The 24,081-nt window shown below is 38.5% G+C and overlaps 1 protein-coding gene across 4 annotated transcripts in view; it reads left to right on the top strand.

The window, feature by feature from the left end:
• LOC138711083 (protein tincar-like) overlaps positions 1-24,081 on the top strand; it is a 226,106-nt gene that overhangs the window by 180,001 nt on the left and 22,024 nt on the right. For all 4 annotated transcript variants that reach the window (XR_011335346.1, XM_069842399.1, XM_069842400.1 and 1 more), the window contains exons 3-6: positions 10,111-10,308; positions 16,467-16,854; positions 19,581-19,807; positions 21,272-21,487. Coding sequence is in view for 3 of the 4 variants with exons in the window: in XM_069842399.1 (XP_069698500.1) it covers positions 10,117-10,308; positions 16,467-16,854; positions 19,581-19,807; positions 21,272-21,487 (1,023 nt within the window). In the remaining variant the exon portion in view is untranslated. The remainder of the gene's footprint in view (positions 1-10,110; positions 10,309-16,466; positions 16,855-19,580; positions 19,808-21,271; positions 21,488-24,081) is intronic.

The following is a 24,081-nucleotide window of genomic DNA, read 5'->3' as shown; positions in this document are numbered from 1 at the left end:
TTGAGAATCAATAACTATTTTTTGTTACCAGTATTATACCAGTTTGGAATGGTTTCTAACGTCCGCTTTTGCCCACCTTGATGTTTTCAATTATAAATATTATGTCATTACTTACTTACGGCTTTTAAGGAACTCGGAGGTTCATCGCCGCCCTCACATAAGCTCCACATCTGTCCCTATTCTGTGCAAGATTAATCCAGTCTCTATCATCATATCCCACCTCCCTCAAATCCATTTTAATATTATCCTCCTATCTACGTCTCGGCCTTCCCAAAGATCTTTCCCCTCCAGCTTCCCAACTAACACTCTATAGGCTATGCATTTCTGGATTCGCCCATACGTGCTACATGTCCTGTCCATCTCAAACGTCTGAATTTAATGTTGCTAATTATGTCAGGTGAAGAATACAATGCGTGAAATTCTCCGTTGTGTAACTTTCTCTATTCTCCTGTAACTTCATTCCTCTTAGCCCCAAATATTTTCCTAATTACCTTATTCTCAAACAACTATATCCTCTGTTCCTCTCTCAAAGTGAGAGTCCAAGTTTCACACCCATACAGAACAACAGGAAATATAAGATTTTTTGACAGCAGACTAGATGACAAAATCTTCTCAACCGAAAAATAAGAGGCATTTCCCATGCTAATTCTGCGTTTAATTTCCTCCCGAATGTCATTTATATTTGTTACTGGTGCTCCAAAGTTATTTGAATTTTTCTACCTCTTCGAAGGATAAATTTCTAATTTTTATATTGTATTTCCATTTCGAATAATATTCTGGTCACGAGATATAATCATATACTTTGTCTTTTCGGGATTTACTTCCAAACCTATCGCTTTACTTGCTTCAATTCCCGTGTTTTCCCTAATTATTTGTGGATTTTCTCTAACTTACTCATGTCATCCGCATATACAAGAAGCAGTAACCCGTTCAATTCCAAATCCTCTCTGCTATACTGAATTTACCTAATGGCATATTCTAGAGCGAAGTTAAAATGTAAAGGTGATAGTGCATCTCCTTGCTTTAGCCCGCAGTGAAAATATTATGTCATTGAGAAATTAATCATGGAAGTATATTCCTCCTCTTGTTTGTGACTAAGTGCTAATTTTGTACATCGACAATTGATTACACATTAACTGCACGACAACACGGCATTCTTCAAGATAACAATGAAATATCGCACTAGAAACCTCTGTTCCTACGCAAGTCTTGCGTTGTACAGTCTCTCCGCAGGAGTAAATATGGCTGCCGCGGCGGCATTTGTCGGATCAAAAGAATGCGGTACTCTCCAATATACACTGCTCTGGTAATGAGGCGATATTAGCGATCCTAGTGGTGAGCAACTACCTAATGTTTGCATATTTACTACGTATTGAGCTTCGCGACTGTATATATTAGACTGTGGTACAACCCTTATATTGACGTTTACAATATTAGGACCTGAAAACAGTGACTTAAAATTGTTGAAAAATAATTGAAATTTACAAACAAGATGTAACCAGTTATAGCTCCCCTGAACTCATGGGTTTGGGTTCGATTATCTGGTTGGATATTTTCAGAGTTTTTCTGACGTGGTACTTTCGTCTTTGTTCTCACTAGGTATGGGGGGTGGGTAACTTGGAAATTGACCATCATATAAAAATGCAACCCTCTTTAATTAATTTATTAGTCTGACCCAATATTTTGGGTTTGCCTTGCGACACAGAATAGCTCACAATAAAATTTAAATGAAGAATTGTATAAGCAGGTTTCAAAGAAAAGAGATTAAGACATGTAGAAAAAAATAGAACCTAGTACAATCTGAATTGAGTGTACACCATAAAGATGCTGGCGAAATATCGGAACAGAAAATTTTATTGTGGTGGTGGCGATGGCATCTTGAAGATCTCTCTTCAGCTGTATTTTTCCCTCCACTTTACAAAGATTTTTGCAATGGTACCTTTCTTTGTAAAACTGTAAATAATTATGGTTTATTTAACGATGCTCGCAACTGTCGAGATTATGTCAGCGTCGCCGGTGTGCCGGAATCTCGTCCCGCAGAATTGTCCTAGTATTCTCCTCGTATTTTCGTTGCTCTCATTGCATTCTCCTTGTCTTCTCTTGCCCTTCTTGTATTCTCGGTGTTTTCTTTCTATTCCCCTTGTTTTCCATATATTCCTCTTCTCCTTGTCTTTCCATTCTCTTTCTATTCCCCTTGTTATCCTTGTATTCCTTGCATTTCCCTGTTCTCCTTGTCTTTCCGTCATTTCCTTTCCGCTCTCCTTATCTTTCCTTTGTTCTCCGTGTCTTACCCTTGTTTTCCATATATTCCTCTTCTCCTTGTCTTTCCGTTCTCTTTCTATTCCCCTTGTTATCCTTGTATTCCTTGCATTTCCCTGTTCTCCTTGTCTTTCCGTCCTCATTTCCTTTCCGCTGTCCTTATCTTTCCTTTGTTCTCCGTGTCTTACCCTTATTTTCCATATATTCCTCTTCTCCTTGTCTTCCCGTTCTCTTTCTATTCCCCTTGTTATCCTTGTATTCCTTTCATTTTCCTGTTCTCCTTGTCTTTCCGTCCTCATTTCCTTTCCGCTGTCCTTATCTTTCCTTTGTTCTCCGTGTCTTACCCTTGTTTTCCATATATTCCTCTTCTCCTTGTCCTTCCGCTCTCTTTCTATTCCCCTTGTTATCCTTGTATTCCTTTCATTTCCCTGTTCTCCTTGTCTTTCCGTCCTCATTTCCTTTCCGCTCTCCTTATCTTTCGCTTGTTCTCCGTGTCTTACCCTTGTTTTCCATGTATGCCTGTTGTTCTCCCCACATTCCAGTTGTTGTCCTCGTATTTCCTTTGTTCTCCTTGTGTTCCCCTTGTTCTCCTTATATTCTACCCGAAGTGCACCACAAGCGGTGGATCCACGTCGTCTTGTTGCTGATGATTGGTGATATATTGTTTCTTCGATTCAATGAGAAACACCACAACCTAATTTGTTATGGGTAATATGACAAGAGTCCATCGCTGTGGAGTAACGGTTACCATGCCTGACCGTGAAACGAGCGGTCCCGGGTTCAAATCCTGGTTGGGACAAGTTGCCTGGCTGAGGTTTGTTTCGAGGTTTTCCCCTCAATTCATTAAGAGCAAATGCTGGATAACTTTCAGCACTGGACTCTGGGCTCATTTCGCTGGCATTATCACCTTCATCTCATTCAGACGCTAGATAATCATACCAGTTGTTAAAGCGCCGTAAAACAAACAATTAAAAAATGCAACAAGAGTTCTCATTTTGTCAGCAATTCGCGAGCGCGTGGCGCGATTTTAATGTCCAAAGAGATTATAACACGCGTGATATTTGAATGAGACTATTTCGCGAATAATAATAATGAAAGAATAATAAAAAGTGGATAATATATTGATATTACTATTACTATAATAAGAATAGATTATGTTATAAATTAGGTTACTTAATACTTACATTTGCTAGCAGGCCATCACGTAATATCACGGCCCACTGTATTGTTAAGGAAACAGTGAAAATATTTAACATCTGAACATCAGGTGCGACAAGACAATAAACAAATGCGCATCAGGTGCGACAGGACTGTTTCGACAAGATTGCAGTTGATAGTTGACTGTGATTGGTTGAAACTCAATAGATTCCATTGATGCATTGGCGCATGAGCGGAATAGTCAATGAACTCGGAAATAATCAATCAACATCAATTCCTGAGTATCGGATACATCCCAAAAATATACTTTTATGGAATGTCATTGCACATTTTAATAATTAAATTCCAATCCTTTTAAATTTCGCTGTGTTTACAATAAAATGAACTGCGGAGAAATTTTAATTCTATTTCACCTTTCATAAACGAAGTAGAATAAGCTCTCAGACTCATTACTGGTGGAATCAAAACAACTCCAATAGATTCTATGAGATTCCTCACTAATATTAACATCATCAAAATGACAATAGAAGAAAAAGCACTAATTCAATATGAAAAACTTACCAGATTACCAGGAAACAATTGGCATTCATACAGTCCTCTCTGTAGATTGAAAACTCAAAAAAGTTTCATATCCATTGTTCAAGAATTAAAACAGAAAATCAGTATATCCGAATTTAAAAGAAAACTTACAAATTAAACCAAACTCTTTAACTCTATTAAATATAGAATATAATATAAATTTAACAGAAGAAATACTGAAATCAGAAGTAAGCATTAAAATAATGATACAATTGTCTTTAGAGACAGTTAATATTAGGTACCCTCCACAAAACTGGCTTCATTTATACACCGACGGATCCTTGATCTCCAGAGAACAAGGTGCCGGTGCAGGTGTTACGTGCTGTCTCTTCTCACTTTATAGATCTCTTGGATATGGAACAACAAGTTTTGATGGAGAAATCATTGCAATAAGTGAAAGTCTCGGGAATCTTCTATGCCACATCAGTAAACTTAAAAATGCAGTTATATTGTCAGACTCCAAAGCAGCTATTCTATCAATAGTCTCTAAACACACACCTTCATCTCAAACAGCAGAAATAACTAAAATGCTCTCTCAATTAATATCACTCAATAAAAGAATTGTATGCCAATGGATACCATCCCATTGAGGAATCCTGGGAAACGAGAATGCGGATGCTTTAGCAAAGAAGGGCAGCACTGCTACTTACAGACCTGTTACTAAATCTACGTATTACTCCGTGAAAAGATTTATTAAATCTACATACTTAGACTTCAACAAACAAAATTTCATAACACAATCTCAAGGGAAAAAATGGAACTCTCTGCATCATAATCCACAGTTAATTCCCGATTTACCACGAAAATCGTCTGTAGCTGCATTTAGATTGGCAACAGGCCATGATTGTTTGGCCAAACACCTGCATAGAATTGGAATATATCAGTCCCCTAACTGCCCATTGTGCAACTCAAACCAAGAAATGGATTCGGAACACCTCAAAATCTGTGCTTCAGTGGCTAGTCATGATAATATCTTTGAAAAATATTGGAGTGCAAGAGGTCAAATGACTTTATTATCAAACGCCTGGCATTAGAAAACAACAACAACAACGTTTTCATTATTCTGTTATATCTTTTATTCATATGTCTATTGGTAAATAAATATTTTCATCCTCTATTAATGGATTCGAATGAAATATAATACGATATAAGAGAATAAATAATATTTTCATTCCATTTCATTTATTGCACTAACATTAATGCTTTAAGATATCAAACATGTCAAAATTTTACAAGATAATTTTTGGTGAGATGTGTTATTATCTTTATTTTATTGATCATTTAATTATTATTTTATTCGAGAAAAATAGCCTTAATAAATATCAGATTGGATTTTCATTTCCTTTGAATAAAATCATTCTCGCTTTGCGCTTTTGAATTGATCGACGAAATGGAAATCTCTTGTAATTTTACCAACGAAAATTCCAATTTATTAAAAAAATATGTGAGATAAGAATTCTTACTGTGCACGTAAAATTGTAAACCTTTATTCGTATGTGAATTTTGTTCGAGTAATAGTTAAGAAATTTTCGTTTTACTGATTGAATAGCACGTACCGGTACAGGTTTATGTTGTTAAACGCTGCACATTTTGTTTGCTACCATTCTATTGAAAAGTGTTTGGTCAGAAAATATACCCTCGCTCAGTTAAAAAAAGTCTGCCTTAAATGATTCATTTCTACTGGTTTAGCTTTAGATATGCTAACACATTCGCAGTGAATGCACAAGAATAAAAATTAAACACGCACTTTACAAATTGAAACTAAAATGCACTGAAGTACTTTCAACAACTAAACTCTTGTGTTCCACTATACATGAACATCGATTTACAAATAGACCCTACATGCTTCAGGAACAATAGCTACTCCACCCCGCTCTCAGCCCTTTTAAGCTTAGTTGTAGTGACACTCTGCAAATGCGGATTTTTCAAACATTCACGTAAAGCGGATACAAATTCATTTCAAGCCAGCTGTGTCATTTTAGTTCGACAGTTGTAACACGAAGCAAGAAACATATTGTAAAATTAAACCAGTAATTGCGAAAGGAAGAAATGCAACTTAAAATTAAACAGAAGTAGGAAATGACGTGACAAAGAAAACACCTGAAATCAAACAAAAGTGTCTAAACAAGAAAGCAAAACAAAAAATATTATCTGAAATCAAACGGTAGCAGTGGCGAAACTCTTACGAAATTTTTAAGAAACTTTTTAGGCTTAGCCTACTCAAAAAAATTGAGTTATTATTCCTAGTAACAATAGACATTATAAGTTTGTTATAACGATATGTCGTAACACTTGGTTGCACTCCGATCCTTACATATATTAAGTTCGCTGTTGGCAGGCATTCCAGTATGGAGAGAGCAGTGCGAGCAACGAGGCTTAAGGGAAAAGCCTCTAAAGACATGGCTACGACCTTGACTCGCAAGCTTGAGGGGTGGACGGAGGAGGTGGTATCGATTCGCTACATCTCCGTACGAGACGAGGCTAGCCTTCCGTCACAATATTACGTCGCGCTATATTGGTGTTCTCTGAAAGCGCTGCGTTGTTGAGTTTAGTTTAATCAAAAGTGCATGCGTATGTGTATTGCATATTAATTTTGTGTAAAATGGCTCATACTGAGAGAACATTGAAGTCATTATTTGTAGAATTGAAAGAGAAACCGTTTTCAAGTTGAATTTATGAAACAGAATGTGTTTACAAGGATGGAAGATCGACACCACATTAAGCCTACATATTAAAATAGCGGGTGGAGAAAGACAAAATATAAATTTTCAATTTTCATGGTATAAGAAATGTTCTTGGCTAACAGAGGCAAATAGGTTATATTGTTATGCCTGTATTCTGTTTGGGGGTGAAAATGAGTGGTCATAATCTTCTTGTGGGATCTGTGTCACTAAAAATGTTGATAGAAAAACCGAGAAACTTCTGCTCTATAAAAAGATGCAAGGTAAGCAGATTTTTTCAGCCTATCCAATATTTACATCTTAGCTTCGCCACTGAACGGTAGTCCCTATGAATGGGTTCAATAACGACTTGAAATCAAACAGAAGTATATAATATTGACTCAACAAAGAGAGAAAAATAATCTAACGTGAAACAAAATGCTTCATAATATTGCTAAACAATGACGCAAAACAAAAATTAACCTAAAATCGAATAGTATTGCATAAATAGTTGAAGAATGATGCAAAGGAAAAAGATAATGTTATAATAGTAATTTATGCTACAGGAGAGTAGAGTAGGATTTTATTCACGAGTGTAATATTAGCCTGGGACGATAGTTTCTACGAGTGTATGAAATTTGTTTACTCTCATGTGGCTTATGTTTAATAAATCGTTATTATAAATAATTATTATAATAATAGTTTTATATCAAATATTTAATGGAATATAAAGTTTATTTTATATTCATATTGCTAAGAACGAGTGCATAAAAGTTCACAAAAGTCATTCGTCGCTAAGACATCAAGTAAAACAACAAAAATAACCATTCTTTGTGCCTAGCAACGGTAACATGAATATAAAGGATAACGTTGTGCATTAAATATCAACATAGCAACGGACTGTGTTATTAGGAAGTGATGGATGACATGAATATAATGTATACAACCGTGGAAGAATAATAATAGAATTCGTGTACGCAGAGGGTCATTAAAAATACGCATGGGATTTCTGACTGTTTTACAGGAAACAAAAGACGGACAGTACCGACGTACAGAAGAAATTAATATTTATTCATTTTAATGAAAGAAGAGTCTTATGAATACCGGTCTAAACGTTAATTAAAGGCAAAGACAAGGGGATTAAGCCGAAGACTAGGAGAACGAGTCGAAGAGAAGGAGAACAAGAAAAAGACAAGGAGAACAGGGGAAAAACAAGGAGAACAAGGGAAAGGCAAGGAAAGCAAAGGAAAGACAAGAAGAACAGGGGAAAGACAAGGAGAACAAGGGAAAGACAAGGAGAGCAAGGGAAAGACAATGAGAGCAAGGGAAAAAAATGAGAGCAAGGGAAAGACAATGAGTGTAAGGGAAAAACAATGAGAGCAAGGGAAAGACAATGAGAGCAAGGGAAAGACAGTGAGAGCAAGGGAAAGAAAAGGAGAACAAGGGAAAGACTAGGAGAGCAAGGGAAAGACTAGGAGAGCAAGGGAAAGACTAGGAGAGCAAGGGAAAGACTAGGAGAGCAAGGGAAAGACAATGAGAGCAAGGGAAAGACAAGGAGAGCAAGGGAAAGTCAAGGAGAACAAGGGAAAGACAAGGAGAGCAAGGGAAAGACTAGGAGAACAAGGGAAAGACTAGGAGAGCAAGGGAAAGACAATGAGAGCAAGGGAAAGACAATGAGAGCAAGGGAAAGACAAGGAGAGCAAGGGAAAGTCAAGGAGAACAAGGGAAAGACAAGGAGAGCAAGGGAAAGACAAGAAGAGCAAGGGAAAGAATAGGAGAGCAAGGGAAAGACAAAAGACAATGAGAGCAAGGGAAAGACAAGGAGAGCAAGGGAAAGACAAGGAGAACAAGGGAAAAACAATGAGAGCAAGGGAAAGACAATGAGTGCAAGGGAAAAACAATGAGAGCAAGGGAAAGACAAGGAGAGCAAGGGAAAGACTAGGAGAGCAAGGGAAAGACAAGGAGAGCAAGGGAAAGACAAGGCGAGTAAGGGAAAGACTAGGAGAACAAGGGAAAGACAAGGAGAGGAAGGGAAAGACAAGGCGAGCAAGGGAAAGACAAGGAGAGCAAGGGAAAGACAAGGAGGGCAAGGGAAAGACTAGGAGAGCAAGGGAAAGACAAGTAGAGCAAGGGAAAGACTAGGAGAGCAAGGGAAAGACAAGGAGAGCAAGGGAAAGACAAGGAGAGCAAGGGAAAGACAAGGCGAGCAAGGGAAAGACAAGGAGAGCAAGGGAAAGACAATGTGAGCAAGGGAAAGACAAGGAGAGCAAGGGAAAGTCAAGGAGAACAAGGGAAAGACAAGGAGAGCAAGGGAAAGACAAGAAGAGCAAGAGAAAGAATAGGAGAGCAAGGGAAAGACAATGAGAGCAAGGGAAAGACAAGGAGAGCAAGGGAAAGACAAGGCGAGCAAGGGAAAGACAAGGAGAGCAAGGGGAAGACTAGAAGAGCAAGGGAAAGACAAGGAGAGCAAGGGAAGCCTAGGAGAGCAAGGGAAAGACAAGGAGAGCAAGGGAAAGACAAGGAGAGCAAGGGAAAGACAAGGAGAGCAAGGGAAAGACAAGTAGAGCAAGGGAAAGACAAGTAGACCAAGGAAAAGACAAGAGGAACAATGGAAAGACAAAGAGAAAGAGGGAAAGAGAAGGGGAACGAGGTAAAGACGAGGAGAACAAAGAGAATACAAAATTCACAAGGGAGTTGCAGTTTTACGTGAGGTCTGTTTCCGAGTTATGCCCCATACCTTGTAACTAGGAAGACAACGTCAAAAATATAGTTTCAGGATAAGGCGTACGACCTATATGATATCGTACGGAGAGACAGCCAGACCTTTCCGCTGGCAAACGGATGTGTTTCCTCTGCTAGAAGAACGCCTTGCGGGGAGACTCCTTAGCATTCGAGGACTGGTCATGTATTCGGAGGCAGCTTGCAAATTCTGGCGACCATTAGGTCAGCTTTTTTGCGTTATCAGGGCTTGAAGGTGATCTGTAATGTTCTCACTCGCCGATATCTTCTGAGAGTTGTATGAATGAAGTATGAGTACCTATCTAAATTGTCTACGCATAGATAGAATTTTATGCTCTCACTCCGTAGACACATACAGTACGATTATTTACTCCTGACTGTCACCGATAATGTGCGCCTTGGTCAGGCGAGTCCATTTAGTTACGCCAAGGAGTGTTTGGGTTAGTCACTCTTTTGCCTTGGAGCGATCGGTTGTCATGCGTGCGGTAGAGCTGTATGTTTCTAGTACAGGTAAGCTGTGCTGCATTCCTTTACCGATCGCTCGCCCTTGTATCTACTCCGGAGCTCTCCCCACTACTCCTATTACTTCCCCTCTTTCGTGTCACCGAGCTGTCAGGACTAAATCGGTCTGTACACATGGCGTTTTGGTGTGTGACTAAAAATGTGCCTATTCCAGAGCCCTGACTGTCTTGTGTTAATGAGTGACATGTTGCAGGAGGCGATGTCCAAGTCGGGGAGCCTGATGACGTTCGAGAACAACAATGAGCAGCAGAAGCAGCAAGTCTGCAAGAAGCAGCCCCAAGTACAAGTCAAACCCGTGCCGCCGAGCCGCAGGGACTCGTCCTCATGTTTCCGCGCCCACTTCAATAGTCTGTGGTCGGTGTGGTACGGCCTCTGCGCAGCCGGCCTTCAGGTACGTCAACAGCAGCAACAAACGAATATCACATAGCGCTGGAGGCCTGCTGTTGCTATGGTAACAGTGGAATAAGCCCCTGAAGGCGAGCTCCCATTTGATTACACGTAGGTTTTCCTGGCGGAAGAAATTTTCTTTTCTTCGCCTTGCATCGCCTCAAATTATTTTGTGGGCATTCAAAGAAGTTACTGGCAACTGCACACGAGGAAGTTGTACGAACTGTAAAGCCTCGTTCACACTTTGAATTCAAGTCACTTGATACGACGAACTTGAAAAGTGTGAACTATGTTTCAAGTTGACTTGAAGTCAAGTACGAGCTTCAATTCAAGTTTTAAGTGTAGTTGAATCCCTTTCTACTTTTTACTTGACTTGAAAGGACACTTTTGAAAGAACTTTAATAGTGTGAACGTCACTTGATAACTTGAATTCAAGTGGAAAAGCGCGGGAATTTAAATTAACAGCTGTTTTAAGAGCGATAAATTAACTGTTTTTTTATGTTGTAATGGGAACGTAAAAATAATAAGAAACAATAATAAGTGCAATAATGACCAAATATTTGAGTTTCTGGGATTCTATAAAACTCTCGAAGGCCTGTGGATTATAAAAACTGCAAAGTATCGTGACAGAAATGCAAAAGAAACTGCCAAGGAAAAGTTCATTGAGGACTTGAACAGCAGAGGTTTTAACGTGGACAAAGATGAGCTACGAAAGACGATTGAAAACCATTAAACTGTAGATGGAGAAGAAGTGAGGAAGATAGGAGGGATTAAGAAGAGTGTTGCTTGAAGGGATGACATTTATCGGCCGAAACTGACATGGTTCGATATGGCTGATAGATTATTATTATTATTATTATTTTTTTTTTTTGGAAACTGTAGGAGCTTTAAGAAAATCATTTGAGTTTCTGGGGTTCTATAAAACTCTCGAAGGCCAGTAGACTGTAGAAACTGCAAGGTATCGTGACAGAAATGCAAAAAATGCTGCCAAGGAAAAGTTCATTGAGGACTTGTACAACAGAGGTTTTAACGTGGACAAAGATGAGCTACGAAAGACGATTGAAAACCATTAAACTGTAGATAGAGAAGAAGTGAGGAAGATAGGAGGGATTAAGAAGAGTGTTGCTTGAAGGGATGACATTTATCGGCCGAAACTGACATGGTTCAATGTGGTTGATAGATTATTATTATTATTTTTTTTGGTAACTGTAGGAGCTTTAAGAAAATCATTTGAGTTTCTGGGGTTCTATAAAACTCTCGAAGGCCAGTAGACTGTAGAAACTGCAAGGTATCGTGACAGAAATGCAAAAAAAGCTGCCAAGGAAAAGTTCATTGAGGACTTGTACAACAGAGGTTTTAACGTGGACAAAGATGAGGTACGAAAGACGATTGAAAACCATTAAACTGTAGATGGAGAAGAAGTGAGGAAGATAGGAGGGATTAAGAAGAGTGTTGCTTGAAGGGATGACATTTATCGGCCGAAACTGACATGGTTCAATGTGGTTGATAGATTATTATTATTATTTTTTTTGGTAACTGTAGGAGCTTTAAGAAAATCATTTGAGTTTCTGGGGTTCTATAAAACTCTCGAAGGCCTGTAGACTGTAGAAACTGCAAGGTATCGTGACAGAAATGCAAAAAAAGCTGCCAAGGAAAAGTTCATTGAGGACTTGAACAGCAGAGGTTTTAACGTGGACAAAGATGAGGTACGAAAGACGATTGAAAACCATTAAACTGTAGATGGAGAAGAAGTGAGGAAGATAGGAGGGATTAAGAAGAGTGTTGCTTGAAGGGATGACATTTATCGGCCGAAACTGACATGGTTCAATGTGGTTGATAGATTATTATTTTTTTTTTTTTTTTGGTAACTGTAGGAGCTTTAAGAAAATCATTTGAGTTTCTGGGGTTCTATAAAACTCTCGAAGGCCTGTAGACTGTAGAAACTGCAAGGTATCGTGACAGAAATGCAAAGAAAGCTGCCAAGGAAAAGTTCATTGAGGACTTGAACAACAGAGGTTTTAACGTGGACAAAGATGAGGTACGAAAGACGATTGAAAACCATTAAACTGTAGATAGAGAAGAAGTGAGGAAGATAAGAGGGATTAAGAAGAGTGTTGCTTGAAGGGATGACATTTATCGGCCGAAACTGACATGGTTCGATGTGGCTGATAGATTATTATTATTATTATTATTATTATTTTTTTTGGAAACTGTAACAGCTTCAAGAAAATCATTTTCAATTAGCCTATAAATCAGACCTGCTCATTTTATTACATTTACACTAAGAATAACATTATTAAATCTGCTTGAAGATTTCATTTGTTTTATTTGTAACGGTCAATGGTCATGTATCTCCCTTAGATACTAATCCAATTCCTAACCCATACTGAACAACAGGGGCGGATGCTAATGACGAAAGTTAGGCTTGCTCTTATATTCATAGGGGAAGATGGGAGGATATAATAATTCATAATTAATAAAAATAATCAGACCCACATAGCCTAAATACTTTATTTTATAATTATGAAATCATTATGAGTCATGGATCATATTCCCTTATCAGATGTAGAAGTTCGATATAATATAACAAACATGGCCAACAAAACAGTTTATTTAGTTTTTTCGACCCTGCCAACCAGTGCACATTGTTGTATTGAGCTGCACTGAACGAGCGCACATATTCTCTATAATGTCTGTCTTCTCTTGAATAGTCCTTCGGGAAAATGGATTTAATAAATGTTTCAATGACACACAATTCCGAACTCATTGCAAGAATTAATAATACATGCAGCAGCTAACACAATTACATTGCACTCGCAAATCACAGCACATTCCCGCTGTCAATACTGCTCTGTGCAACGTTAAATAGTCGTTGGTGTAGCTCTCGGACCAGAGCTTCAAACAACACATAACAGAAGCATGTGCGCCTAGAGGAAGGCACTTGCGCGCGCATCATATTCTCGCTATTTCTACGGCTTCCCTGTAGCTCCAAGAAACGAGCAAGCGTTGCGATACTTGCGGTGTGCAACGGATGGTATTACGCCTATACTGTATTCCAAAAATCAAAATAAATTTTAATGTACACTTAGCGGCAAAAAGAATGGGCCAGCCGACAATTTTTAAGTCCCAGAGACATAACATTGCGCATGCTCATCACGTCAAAGCCGTAGTTCACTAGATAACACATCATTAAACTATTTAAATTTGCTGTACTTTGTTTAAGAGTCTAAAATATGTAATAAAATCGAATGGCGGGTTGATTCTAGATACACCAGGGCCCTTGAAGAGTGAAATAATAATAAAATTTATAAATACAAAATCAACCGGAGCGAATATGAAGAGGAAAACCACGTATTATGCCGAACTAATATTAATAGTCACAGTAGCGTAAGTCGTTACGGCAGTGGTCTATTGTACACGTTGGTAGTAGTAGCTCAAAGTTCGAATCTCCCTTAATCTTCTTTTTTTTTATTACAAATTTGCCATCATATGTGTCTCGCAAAGCTATAAATTATGTGGCGATATCACTTACAATATGCCCGAACTCTAATAAATAATAAACCTCCCTCTCTCTTTCAAGCAATACTGGTATCTGTTAATACAACGGAAAACGATATCCAGAAGGAACACTTTTCTTCCAGCAGAATAATCATCCGATACACACCGCCAACAGGATTCAAAGATGGTTTACGAGGAGGCGTGATGTCGACCCAGTCGATTGGCCTCCAAATTCACCAGATATGAATCCGATTCAAAATATGTGGGCTGCATCAAAATTGGGCTCTAATTGGGCAGAACAACCACCCGTTCAGACACCTGAGGAATTGTGGGACAGAGTTCTAGATGCGTGGGAGGAGATGGCCAAGAATTCAGACCTGTTCCATAATCTTGTGGACTCCATGCCGCGCAGAATGAGGGCAGTTGTTGACGCAGGTGGTTTGTGGACGAGATGCTAGTCCCCACCACAGGCCTTGTTTCGTTAATACATTAAAAAAATTGTTTGTTTTTGTTAATTTAATTATTTATTTGTGTTTGATATGCGTCCGGTTTTTTAGGATGTGAAACAAGTATTTTTGTTATACAGGCCAGGTCTCACCTATTAATAGCTGACAAGTGATGGGCAATAATATTTTTACAAGGCAGGCATAACGAAGTTTGTTAACAAATGCCATTTCACATTTAAAGTAATAAATTGAGTAAAAGTTAAAAAAACAATAATAATAATAATAATAATAATAATAATAATAATAATAATAATTTTACCGTACCGGGAGGCGAACTCACAACCTCTGGTACGAATGTCAGACTTCTTACCACTGGGCCACACACTGCTCATAAGGTTTACTACATTATAGACGGACGACTTTCAATGAAGAGACACCACAGCAAAGCCTTGCAGTGGGTTACGTTTACACGAGTGAACCGCGCGATAGAACTTGGCATTTCTATCGACCAAGAGTCGGCCCATTCTTTTTGCCGCTAAGTGTACGTAACGCCATTTTGAGAAATACACATTCTACGAAAATATTGGGCTTGCGCAGCAAGCATAGCATGCCCGGAGAAATCGCCCCTGCTGAACAACGCTTCTTCCATTTCGTTAACATCTTCATCATTTCCCTGTAGAGTTGAGCTTAAACGGAATTTCCAAGTATCTGTGACAACTGTGACTGTGACAATTAAATATCTGTGACTTTTATCTGTGATTTTGTCACACCGATAAAAATTAACAGAAAATATTGAAGAGCAGTGCAATGTGAATACGAATTCTCTATACACGCCACGCATCAGTGGTGTATATGGGAAAATGCAACAAATAAGTTATGTACATATACCATTAACAAATAAATACTAAGCTAACTCAACAGAAACATGTAAAAAGTTAACCTCATATACCAAGAGGTTATATCGTAGTTGATTGTAGATATAATTTTTTAATGTAGTTGAGTATGGAGAAATTGAGGTTATGTGATTATCCTAATCGTTTTAAAAATTGATCCTGCATTAACATTATAATATTGAGTCAGAATAAAAATTAACGAAACACCAGTATTCCGAAAAACAATGGAAAATAATTACAAAACAAAACTGTTGTTCAGACAGGATTTTACACAAGATAAAGTATTGGTAACCAATGGTATTATTACTATTTAAATCGTGTAGTCATTATATAATTTATAATAAGATGGTGAAACTAGGGCTGAAGTAGTTTCGGCGAATTCGAATGTGAAAATCGTTGCATTTATAAGGATTTTTTTTTTCTTTGTGGAGAGACAGTTCCTCGGGTTAAACTAGAGCTGAGGTAGTTTAGGTGATTTCGGAAGTGAAAATCGTTGAATTTGATTTTTTGTGGAGATGCAGTTGATCGTATATCCATGGCATAACAAAGCCTAAACTAACCAAACCTAACCTGTCACAGATTCGTATATGCAAGGTGTATATGTGGAGTACGAAGGGAACTACCTCAACGCTAGTTTAGTCGTTGATCCTATATGTCTAGGCATAATAAAAGCTTAAACCAACCAAACCTGACCTGTCGCAGATTCGTATATGCAAGGTGTATAAGGGGAATTCGAAGGGAACTACCTCAAGGTTAGTTTAGCGAAATAAGTTGCCCATCATATTAGCCAGTTTTGTCTCGTTCGGTTTTAATTGAGTGGAAAATACTTACAAATTAATATAAATTGACAGTAAGCTTAATATGAAAATGTGAAGATCTCGGGGAATACATAAAATATTTATAAAACATATATACAGACTAAAATATGAAAACAAAATGTCAGATTCATGATTATATTATTATAATGCCGCTAATAACTTTGCAACACATCATCACTTAAAAAAAATAATATTGAACAAAATATCACGAAAAAATAATCAAATACCACCGCCCGATTGCTGTTATTGTATCATGCGCATGTGCAAAGCCACGACGTAGAGGAGAAAATATCAGTCACAGACGTTGCAACGGTGACAGAGTACTGAATACGGAGCAGATTTCGATAGCGATATTTTGTCACAGATATTTCGCGTCATCAGTCACAGGTTTATCTGTGACAAAAAAATACCTGTGACAAAATATCGGTTTGTGAAATATCGGCCATCTCTATTTCCCTGGCACGGAGGTATTTGCACAACTGCAACTTGACTTGTTTCTGTCTTCAGGCGTACATCGCGGAGCAGAGCGTGCAGCGGCTGCTGGGCTACGCGGCGCTGCCCTGGCCGGGGCCCAGCCCGCCGCCCCGCCTGGAGCTGTACGTGTACCTCGCACTCACCGGGGTGGCCGTGCTGCTCATCCCCTTCTTCCTGGCGGCGGCCGTCTTCAAGATCGGCAACCTGGCCAACGACGGCTTCAAGCTGGGCCGCCACCTCAGCACGTGCGGCGCGGACCCGGCAAGCAGCGTGGTGCTGGGGCGCTCGGGGGTGCTGCGCTCGCTCTGGCAGCACGGCGGTCCCACGGCCCCCTTCCTGCATCTCGTGACTTCTTTCTGCCTCCTTCTCCTCAAGCTGCTGGTGGAAGCGCGCCTCATCCAGACTGGCTTCCTGCACAAAGGTTGGAACACAGGGTGTTTACAAATGATTGAAGCTGTTTAAAAATCAGAAGAAACAGAGGTTAAGGTTCTTTGAGAATAAGGTGCTTAGGAAAATATTTGAGGCTAAGAGAGATGAAGTTACAGGAGAATGGAGAAAGTTACAAAACACAGAACTGCACGTATTGTAGTCTTCACCTGACCTAATTAGCAGTGGCGTAGCATGAAATTTTGAGCAGGGGAAGCTAACTCAAGTTGTCTTTCATGCAATATGAGAAAACGTATTACAAAAATACAGTCTTAAAATAAATAGTAGTCAATGTCAAGTCAGCAGTCGAAGATTGGTTGGAACATCGTAAGTAACACCAATAAGGCATGACCTCAAATGATACGTAGTAAAATATGATTTCACGGTTTACACATATCTCTTAACAAATAGACACGTATACGTATAACATTAGCTCACTCCCTGTCATACTTAGAGAAATCACAATATTAGTATCATTACGTAAGTATGCGTCTGTCTTTTGGTTGTGTCCTTCATTCACAGCAAGGGAGTCGGTCATTTGTTTTTTAAATCACACTTTGTTCGTAAGTCAGTCTTGATAATACAATTGTCCTAAAAAAATTCAAGTAAATTAGTGTCAGGAACTGTTATTTCGCTCATTATTTATTATATCAGGCACAATGCACACTAACACTTCAACTGAACACAACTGACGAAAAGGGATAACTCGGAAACTACTTATTTTAAATGTTAAAGCTAGCTTCTTGCGAGCCTTGCGACTAGGGTAGTTTAGTTAGAAAGGGATGGAAAATCTGCGGGGTGAATTACACAGAAGAAACCAGTGTGCTTGGAAGCTGGTGTGTGCAGGCTTCTTGTTTACTGCTGCATCACAAATCATCCTGAGCTGCCGCATCACAATATTTAACACGTAAATATAAATTCTATTAAAATTAATAAATAATTTTGTCCATAAAGTGCAGGTTTATTATGCAATTATTATTAACTGGGGAAGCTAAGCTTTTTAGCTTACATTGACGCTACGCCACTGCTAATTAGGAACTTTAAATCCAAACATTTGAGATGGGCAGGGCATGTAACAAGTGTGGACGAATCCAGAAATGCATTCATTCATTCATAGTGTTCTGCCCAAGAGCAGGTCTTTCATTGCAAAACCAGCATTATCCAGTCTTTCCTATTTTCTGCCTTCCTCTTTATCTTCTCGTATGTTTCACACATCGTAATGTTTTCTATCATCTGATATCTTCTTCTGCCCCGAACTCTTCTCCCGTTCACCATTCCTTCCAGTGCATCCTTCACTATGTCATTTCTTCTCAGCCAGTGACCCAGTCAATTCCTTTTCCTCTTCCTGATCAGTTTCAGCATCATTCTTTCTTCACCCACTCTTTCCAACACAACTTCATTTCTTATTCTGTCTGTCCATTTCACATGCTCCATCCTTCTCCATATCCACATTTCAAATCCTTCTATTCGTTTCTCTTCATTTCGTCGTAATGTCTATGTTTCTGCCCCATACATGCTACACTCCATACAAAGCACTTCAATAGTCTCTTCCTTTGTTCTTTTTCCAGGAGTCCGCAGAAGATTCTCCTTTTTCTATTAAAAGCTTTCTTGACCATTGCTATCCTTTTTTTGACTTCCTGGCAGCAGCTCATGTTACTGCTTATAGTACACCCCAAGTATTTGAAGCTGTCCACTTGCTCTACTGCCTCATTTAGAATTCGCAAGTTTACCTTCTTTACTTTTCTTTCTACGACCATTGTCTTCGTCTTGTTTGCATTTATCTTCATTCCATACTGCTCACAGCTGTCATTTAGCTCCAGTAGTACATCCCTTAGTATCATTTCTTCTGCTAACAACCCCATATCATCAGCAAATCTTACACACTTTATTCTTCTTTCTCCTACTATCACTCCTCCCATGTTTTGAAAACAATTCTTCACTAAATCCTCCAAGTAGATGTTGAACATGGTAAGTGATAAAGGGCATCCTTGTCGTACTCATCTCCCTATTTCACTTCCTTCTGACATTTCTTCTCCTATCCTCGTTGTTTCATATAAAGTTACTGAACAGCCTCCTCTCTTTCCAATCCACACCAATTTTTTTTAGGATCCTCATCAAATTATTCCAATCCACTCTGTCAAACGCCTTTTCTAGGTCCACAAATACTATATACACTTCTTTATTCTTCTCTAGGTATCTTTCGCCGATTGTTCATAGCAGTACAGTTGCATCTCTCGTACATTGTTTTTTTTTGTATGATATTTTACGACGCTTTATCAACATCTTAGGTTATTTAGCGTCTGAATGAGATGAAGGTGATAATGTCGGTGAAATGAGTCTGGAATCCAACACCGAAAGTTACTCAACATTTGCTCATATTGGGTTGAGGGAAAACCCCAGAAAAACCTCAACCAGGTAACTTGCCCCAACCGGGAATCGAACCCGGGCCACCTGATTTCGCGGCCAGATGCACTAACCGTTACTCCACAGGTGTGGACTCGTACGTTGTTACAATAATCATTTGAAATTCTGTCATTTTTTGTTTCACAGTTGATGAATTCTGGAATGAGCAGCAATACTCTGTGCAGGAAAAGACATATTCTAGTCAAATGATTTGCAGAGTTAGGAGATGCAGTGGAAAACTATATAAAAAACATATAAATAACTTTTGTTTTTAAAGAAAGAAGTTACAAGCAAATGAATTGTTTAATTCAATTACAGATGCCATATGGCGGACAGACCTGGACTTCATGGTGGTACATCGAGACAGGCTTGTTGTCCTGAGTTTCATGACTTCTCCGAACCAGACCAACTTTCTGCCAACACCTCTGCCATTTCTCACATCCTCTGCCGTCATGCCGCCCTCCACCATTGTCAACGGCACAGAGAATGTGACTGCGTCGCCATCTGTCAGCACCGCGAAAAGTCAGGCGCTTCGTAGTCTTCAGGTAGGGTAAGGATGATTGTATCACTGGCACTGCTGTCACTACTTTCCTGCAACGTTTTGTAACTAGGGCTTGAAGTAGGTGACTAAAAATGACGTGGTACATTCCTTTCTCCACACCTAACAAGGATACTGTTAATGACCTCTTATCTAAACCTCCCCACAGCACATAGCTAACACAAAATAGTAGCTGCCGGGAATTTTACTTGAAGCAAGTAAAGAGATAGGCTTGGAAGTAACTCCCGAAAAGACAAAGTATATGGTTATGTCTCGTGACCAGAATATTGTACGAAATGGAAATATAAAAATTGGAAATTTATCCATTAAAGAGGTGGAAAAATTCAAATACCTGGGAGCAACAGTAACAAATATAAATGATACTCAGGAGGAAATTAAACACAGAATAAATATGAGGAATGCCTGTAATTATTCGGTTGAGAAGCTTTTGTCATATAGTCTGCTCTTAAAAAAAATGAAAGTTAGAATTTATAAAACAGTTATATTACCGGTTGTTCTATATGATTGTGAAAGTTAGACTCTCACTTTGAGAGAGGAACTGAGATTAAGGGTGTTTGAGAATAGGTTCTTAGGAAAATATTTGGGGCTAAGAGGGATGAAGTTACACAACGCAGAACTGCATGCATTGTATTCTTCACCTGACATAATTAGGAACATTAAATCCAGACGTTTGAGATGGGCAGGGCATGTAGCACGTATGGGCTAATCCAGAAATGCATATAGAGTATTAGTTGGGAGGCCGGAGGGAAAAAGACCTTTGGGGAGGCCGAGACGTAGATGGGAGGATAATATTAAAATGGATTTGAGGGAGGTGGGATATGATTGTAGAGACTGGATTAATCTTGCTCAGTATAGGGACCAATGGCGGGCTTATGTGAGGACGACAATGAACTTTCGGGTTCCTTAAAAGCCATAAATAAATAAGCTGTTTATATTAACTGTAAGATTGCGAAATTGAAGCTTAAGTAATAAAAGATTATAAAAAATTAAGTAGTCTCCAGTCGTGACTAGTTAGTGCTTACTCTGTTGACGCTGCTCTTTGTGACCATGACCTTATTTCGCATATCACGTGATAAGGGTAGAGATTCAGGGAGGATGGTAGCTTAACTACTCTCCAATTATGCACTGTTGTTTCTTAATGCAACATTTCAAGTAAGTTTTTACACGTTTAAGTTTAGTATGAACTATATTATTATTATTATTATTATTATTATTATTATTATTATTATTATTATTATTATTATTATTATTATTATTATTATTAATTGTCATTACCAGAAAAGTAAAAGATTTTAATAACACATGCCAAAGATACAACTAAAATTGTTTTCCCAAATTTTTTACACTATTTTCTATTTTCTGTGAATCATTGTTAACTGTATTTCAATGAATATTTAATTATATCCGTGGATTGCAAGACAGCTTCTGATCAACTTGTGTGTTCCTATAGGAACTTGTGTCGTCCGACCTCGAAGCAGACGAATGGGGTGGTCCTGTGTCTGCAGAGTTCGTCAACTATGCCCTGGCCCTGCTCGTGTACGCAGTGCGCTATCCTGCAGTCTTCTGGAACACAAACAAGGGCTTCGCTGCTCTGTTCTCACTGCAGCTCCTCGCCAATGGATTACAGAGTCTTCTGGCTTTCGCAGGCGTCTGTGTTCTGTATAAGGTATGAAAGTAGACGAAAAATGATTCATTTTGAATCTTGCGTACACTACTTTTAACACTTGAATATAAATAATTGATTAACTAGCGGACTTACTCGTGTTAATTATGTAAGTCTGTGCAGCTTACAGCTGTTTCGGTGCTTCATCACACCGTCCTCAGAGCCTACTAGATCTTGGCGTCATCTCGACGCTAGTTAATCAATTACCGAAAAATTATAATTTTCTATTACATGAAGCACAGAAAATTGTTCCAAGTACTGATGGGTACTTTTTCTTCTCGTACATTGCCCCAGAGTATTGTATTATTATAAGATAAGACAGACTGAACATATGCAAAATATATCGACCCTCTCAAGTACTAACATTGTAACTCAATTTTTTATGGTTTTGAGTTGTCCTAGTTAATATGGTCTTAAATTGTTTCTTTTTCTCCCAGTACTATCATTGTATAGCTCTAAACCTTCCCAATTGTATGTAAAATCTTATTGTTACTCTACATTTTTGTATACACTAATTTACACGATCATTTTAGAACTTCATTTTCATCTCCTGAAAAATGTAAAAAATGAGTTACAATGTTAGTACTTGGGAGGGTCGATATATTTAACAAATTTGTATAATCAAAAGCTTGCTTTAAACATCTTATAGCATGACAAATTTTGTTTAGTTTGTTTGAGACGTAGTCAAGATGGGAATTCCAGCAGAATGAATATCCATGTTGAATCTTTCGTACACTACTTTTAACACTTGAATATAAATAATTAATTAAATGGCGATCTTACTCGTGTTAATTATGTAAGCATGTGTGGCTTACAGCTGTTTCGGTGCTATTCGACAATCTCCTCAGAGCCTACTAGATCTAGGCACTATCTCAACTTCGCTGCCTGTGTGTGGGTGTGTTCGTGTGATGAAGAGTTGTGTCAAATAGTCTGTGTGTTCTGAAATTGATCTATGTTTTGAGAATATGACTGGGATGTGTTTTAGTGTGTCTGTATATTTCATATTGTTCTAGTGTGTTGAGTTTTTGGTTTTTGGGTTGTACCACACATACAATAACATAAATACAGACATGGAAATCCTACACATACAACCCAAAACCCAAAAACTCAACACACTGGAACAATATGAAATATACAGACACACTAAAACACACCCCAGTCAAATTCTCAACACACAGATCAATTTCAGAACATATACACTATTTGACACAACTCTTCATCACACGAATGCACCCACACAACAGGCAGCGAAGTTGAGATAGCGCCGAGATCTAGTATCCTCTGAGGATGGTGTTGAATAGCACCAAAACAGCTGTAAGTCGCATATGCTTACATAATTAACACGAGTAAGATCGCCATTTAATCAATTATTCAGAATGAATATGTTGAGGGGCAACACCAATGGCGGTTCCTCGGGGGAGGGAAGGGAGGAACGTCCTCCTCACATTTTTCTTCTTTTGAAAGTAAATACCAAATAAAATATGTGCCTTAAAATTCAAGGAAGATTCGATAATTTTTAAGTTCACAGCTATAAGAAAACCTCGGTTGATCGAGTTTTAAACGATGCACGCTCATGTGCTGCTAGAAAACTGTGAGAAAGATGCGAATTGTTTGTGTGGAGGAAAGTCAATCCATTCCTCCTTTACTGCAGTTAACACACATAGACAACAGTGCGCTAGCGGCCAGAGAAAGAAGCAGAGTTTTAAAGCAAGTAAATGAACGGAGAGGGAGGAGATCCTCCTCTGAATCAGTCATGGGCGGGAAATAGAAACCTACTGGTCGTGCAGCAAGCTCGCACCGCTGCCATCTAACGATCTTGCATTCAACCAGACTATAACACATCTAGGAGAAGGCACAATAAAACAGTTTTAACACAATGCTATGAAAGACACAATATGAACTTTTTTTAAAATTATAAATCAAAAATATTATTCATTGAACTTTATATAGGCTACTATTTATGGTTTGAAACTTTCAAGGATATTGAAAGTTAAAGTCGTGTTTACATAAAACAAAGAGGAAGTAGTTCTATGTTAGTATCACATATCTTTTTGGCCCCTGAAATTCACTTACATTCATTGTGTACTAGACAGGGCAACAGCCAAGTTGTCAGTTTTGTACAAATATATTTGAAACTGAAAGTAGGTACTCCAAACTACATTATTTTTAACATAAAAAATTGGCCATTGGCAACTTTGAACAATAATGGTAGTATGACTTTACAAGAACTGAGATTATTCAAAAGCATGTGATACTGAACTTGTAAAATGTATATGTGGCAACACAGACCACGTGGGTGGGTGCAGTGTTCTCGCTTTCCTCAGATTATTTCCCATTCCCATTTCCGCAGTTCCAATTACGTGTTAGTAGCTATATCTTCCAACACACGTGTGATGCTGTAGTGTGCTCGAAAAATGCTGCGAGGTGAATTTCCTTGTAATTGTTAATTTGTGCAATTATTCAACAATGAATGGAAGTGAAAACATTATATATTATGGAAAATTTAGGAAACTCAGTTTACAAGAACAGGTTATACTATACAGAAGGGAAGGCCAACCCCAACACTACCTGGTCTTACATGTGTGCATGTTGGCTAA

Source organism: Periplaneta americana, chromosome 12 (genome assembly GCF_040183065.1).
Source record: "Periplaneta americana isolate PAMFEO1 chromosome 12, P.americana_PAMFEO1_priV1, whole genome shotgun sequence".
NCBI classification, from domain to species: domain Eukaryota; kingdom Metazoa; phylum Arthropoda; class Insecta; order Blattodea; family Blattidae; genus Periplaneta; species Periplaneta americana.
The sequence above is the reverse complement of the archived record's forward strand: the minus strand, read 5'-3'. Positions and strand labels throughout refer to the sequence as shown.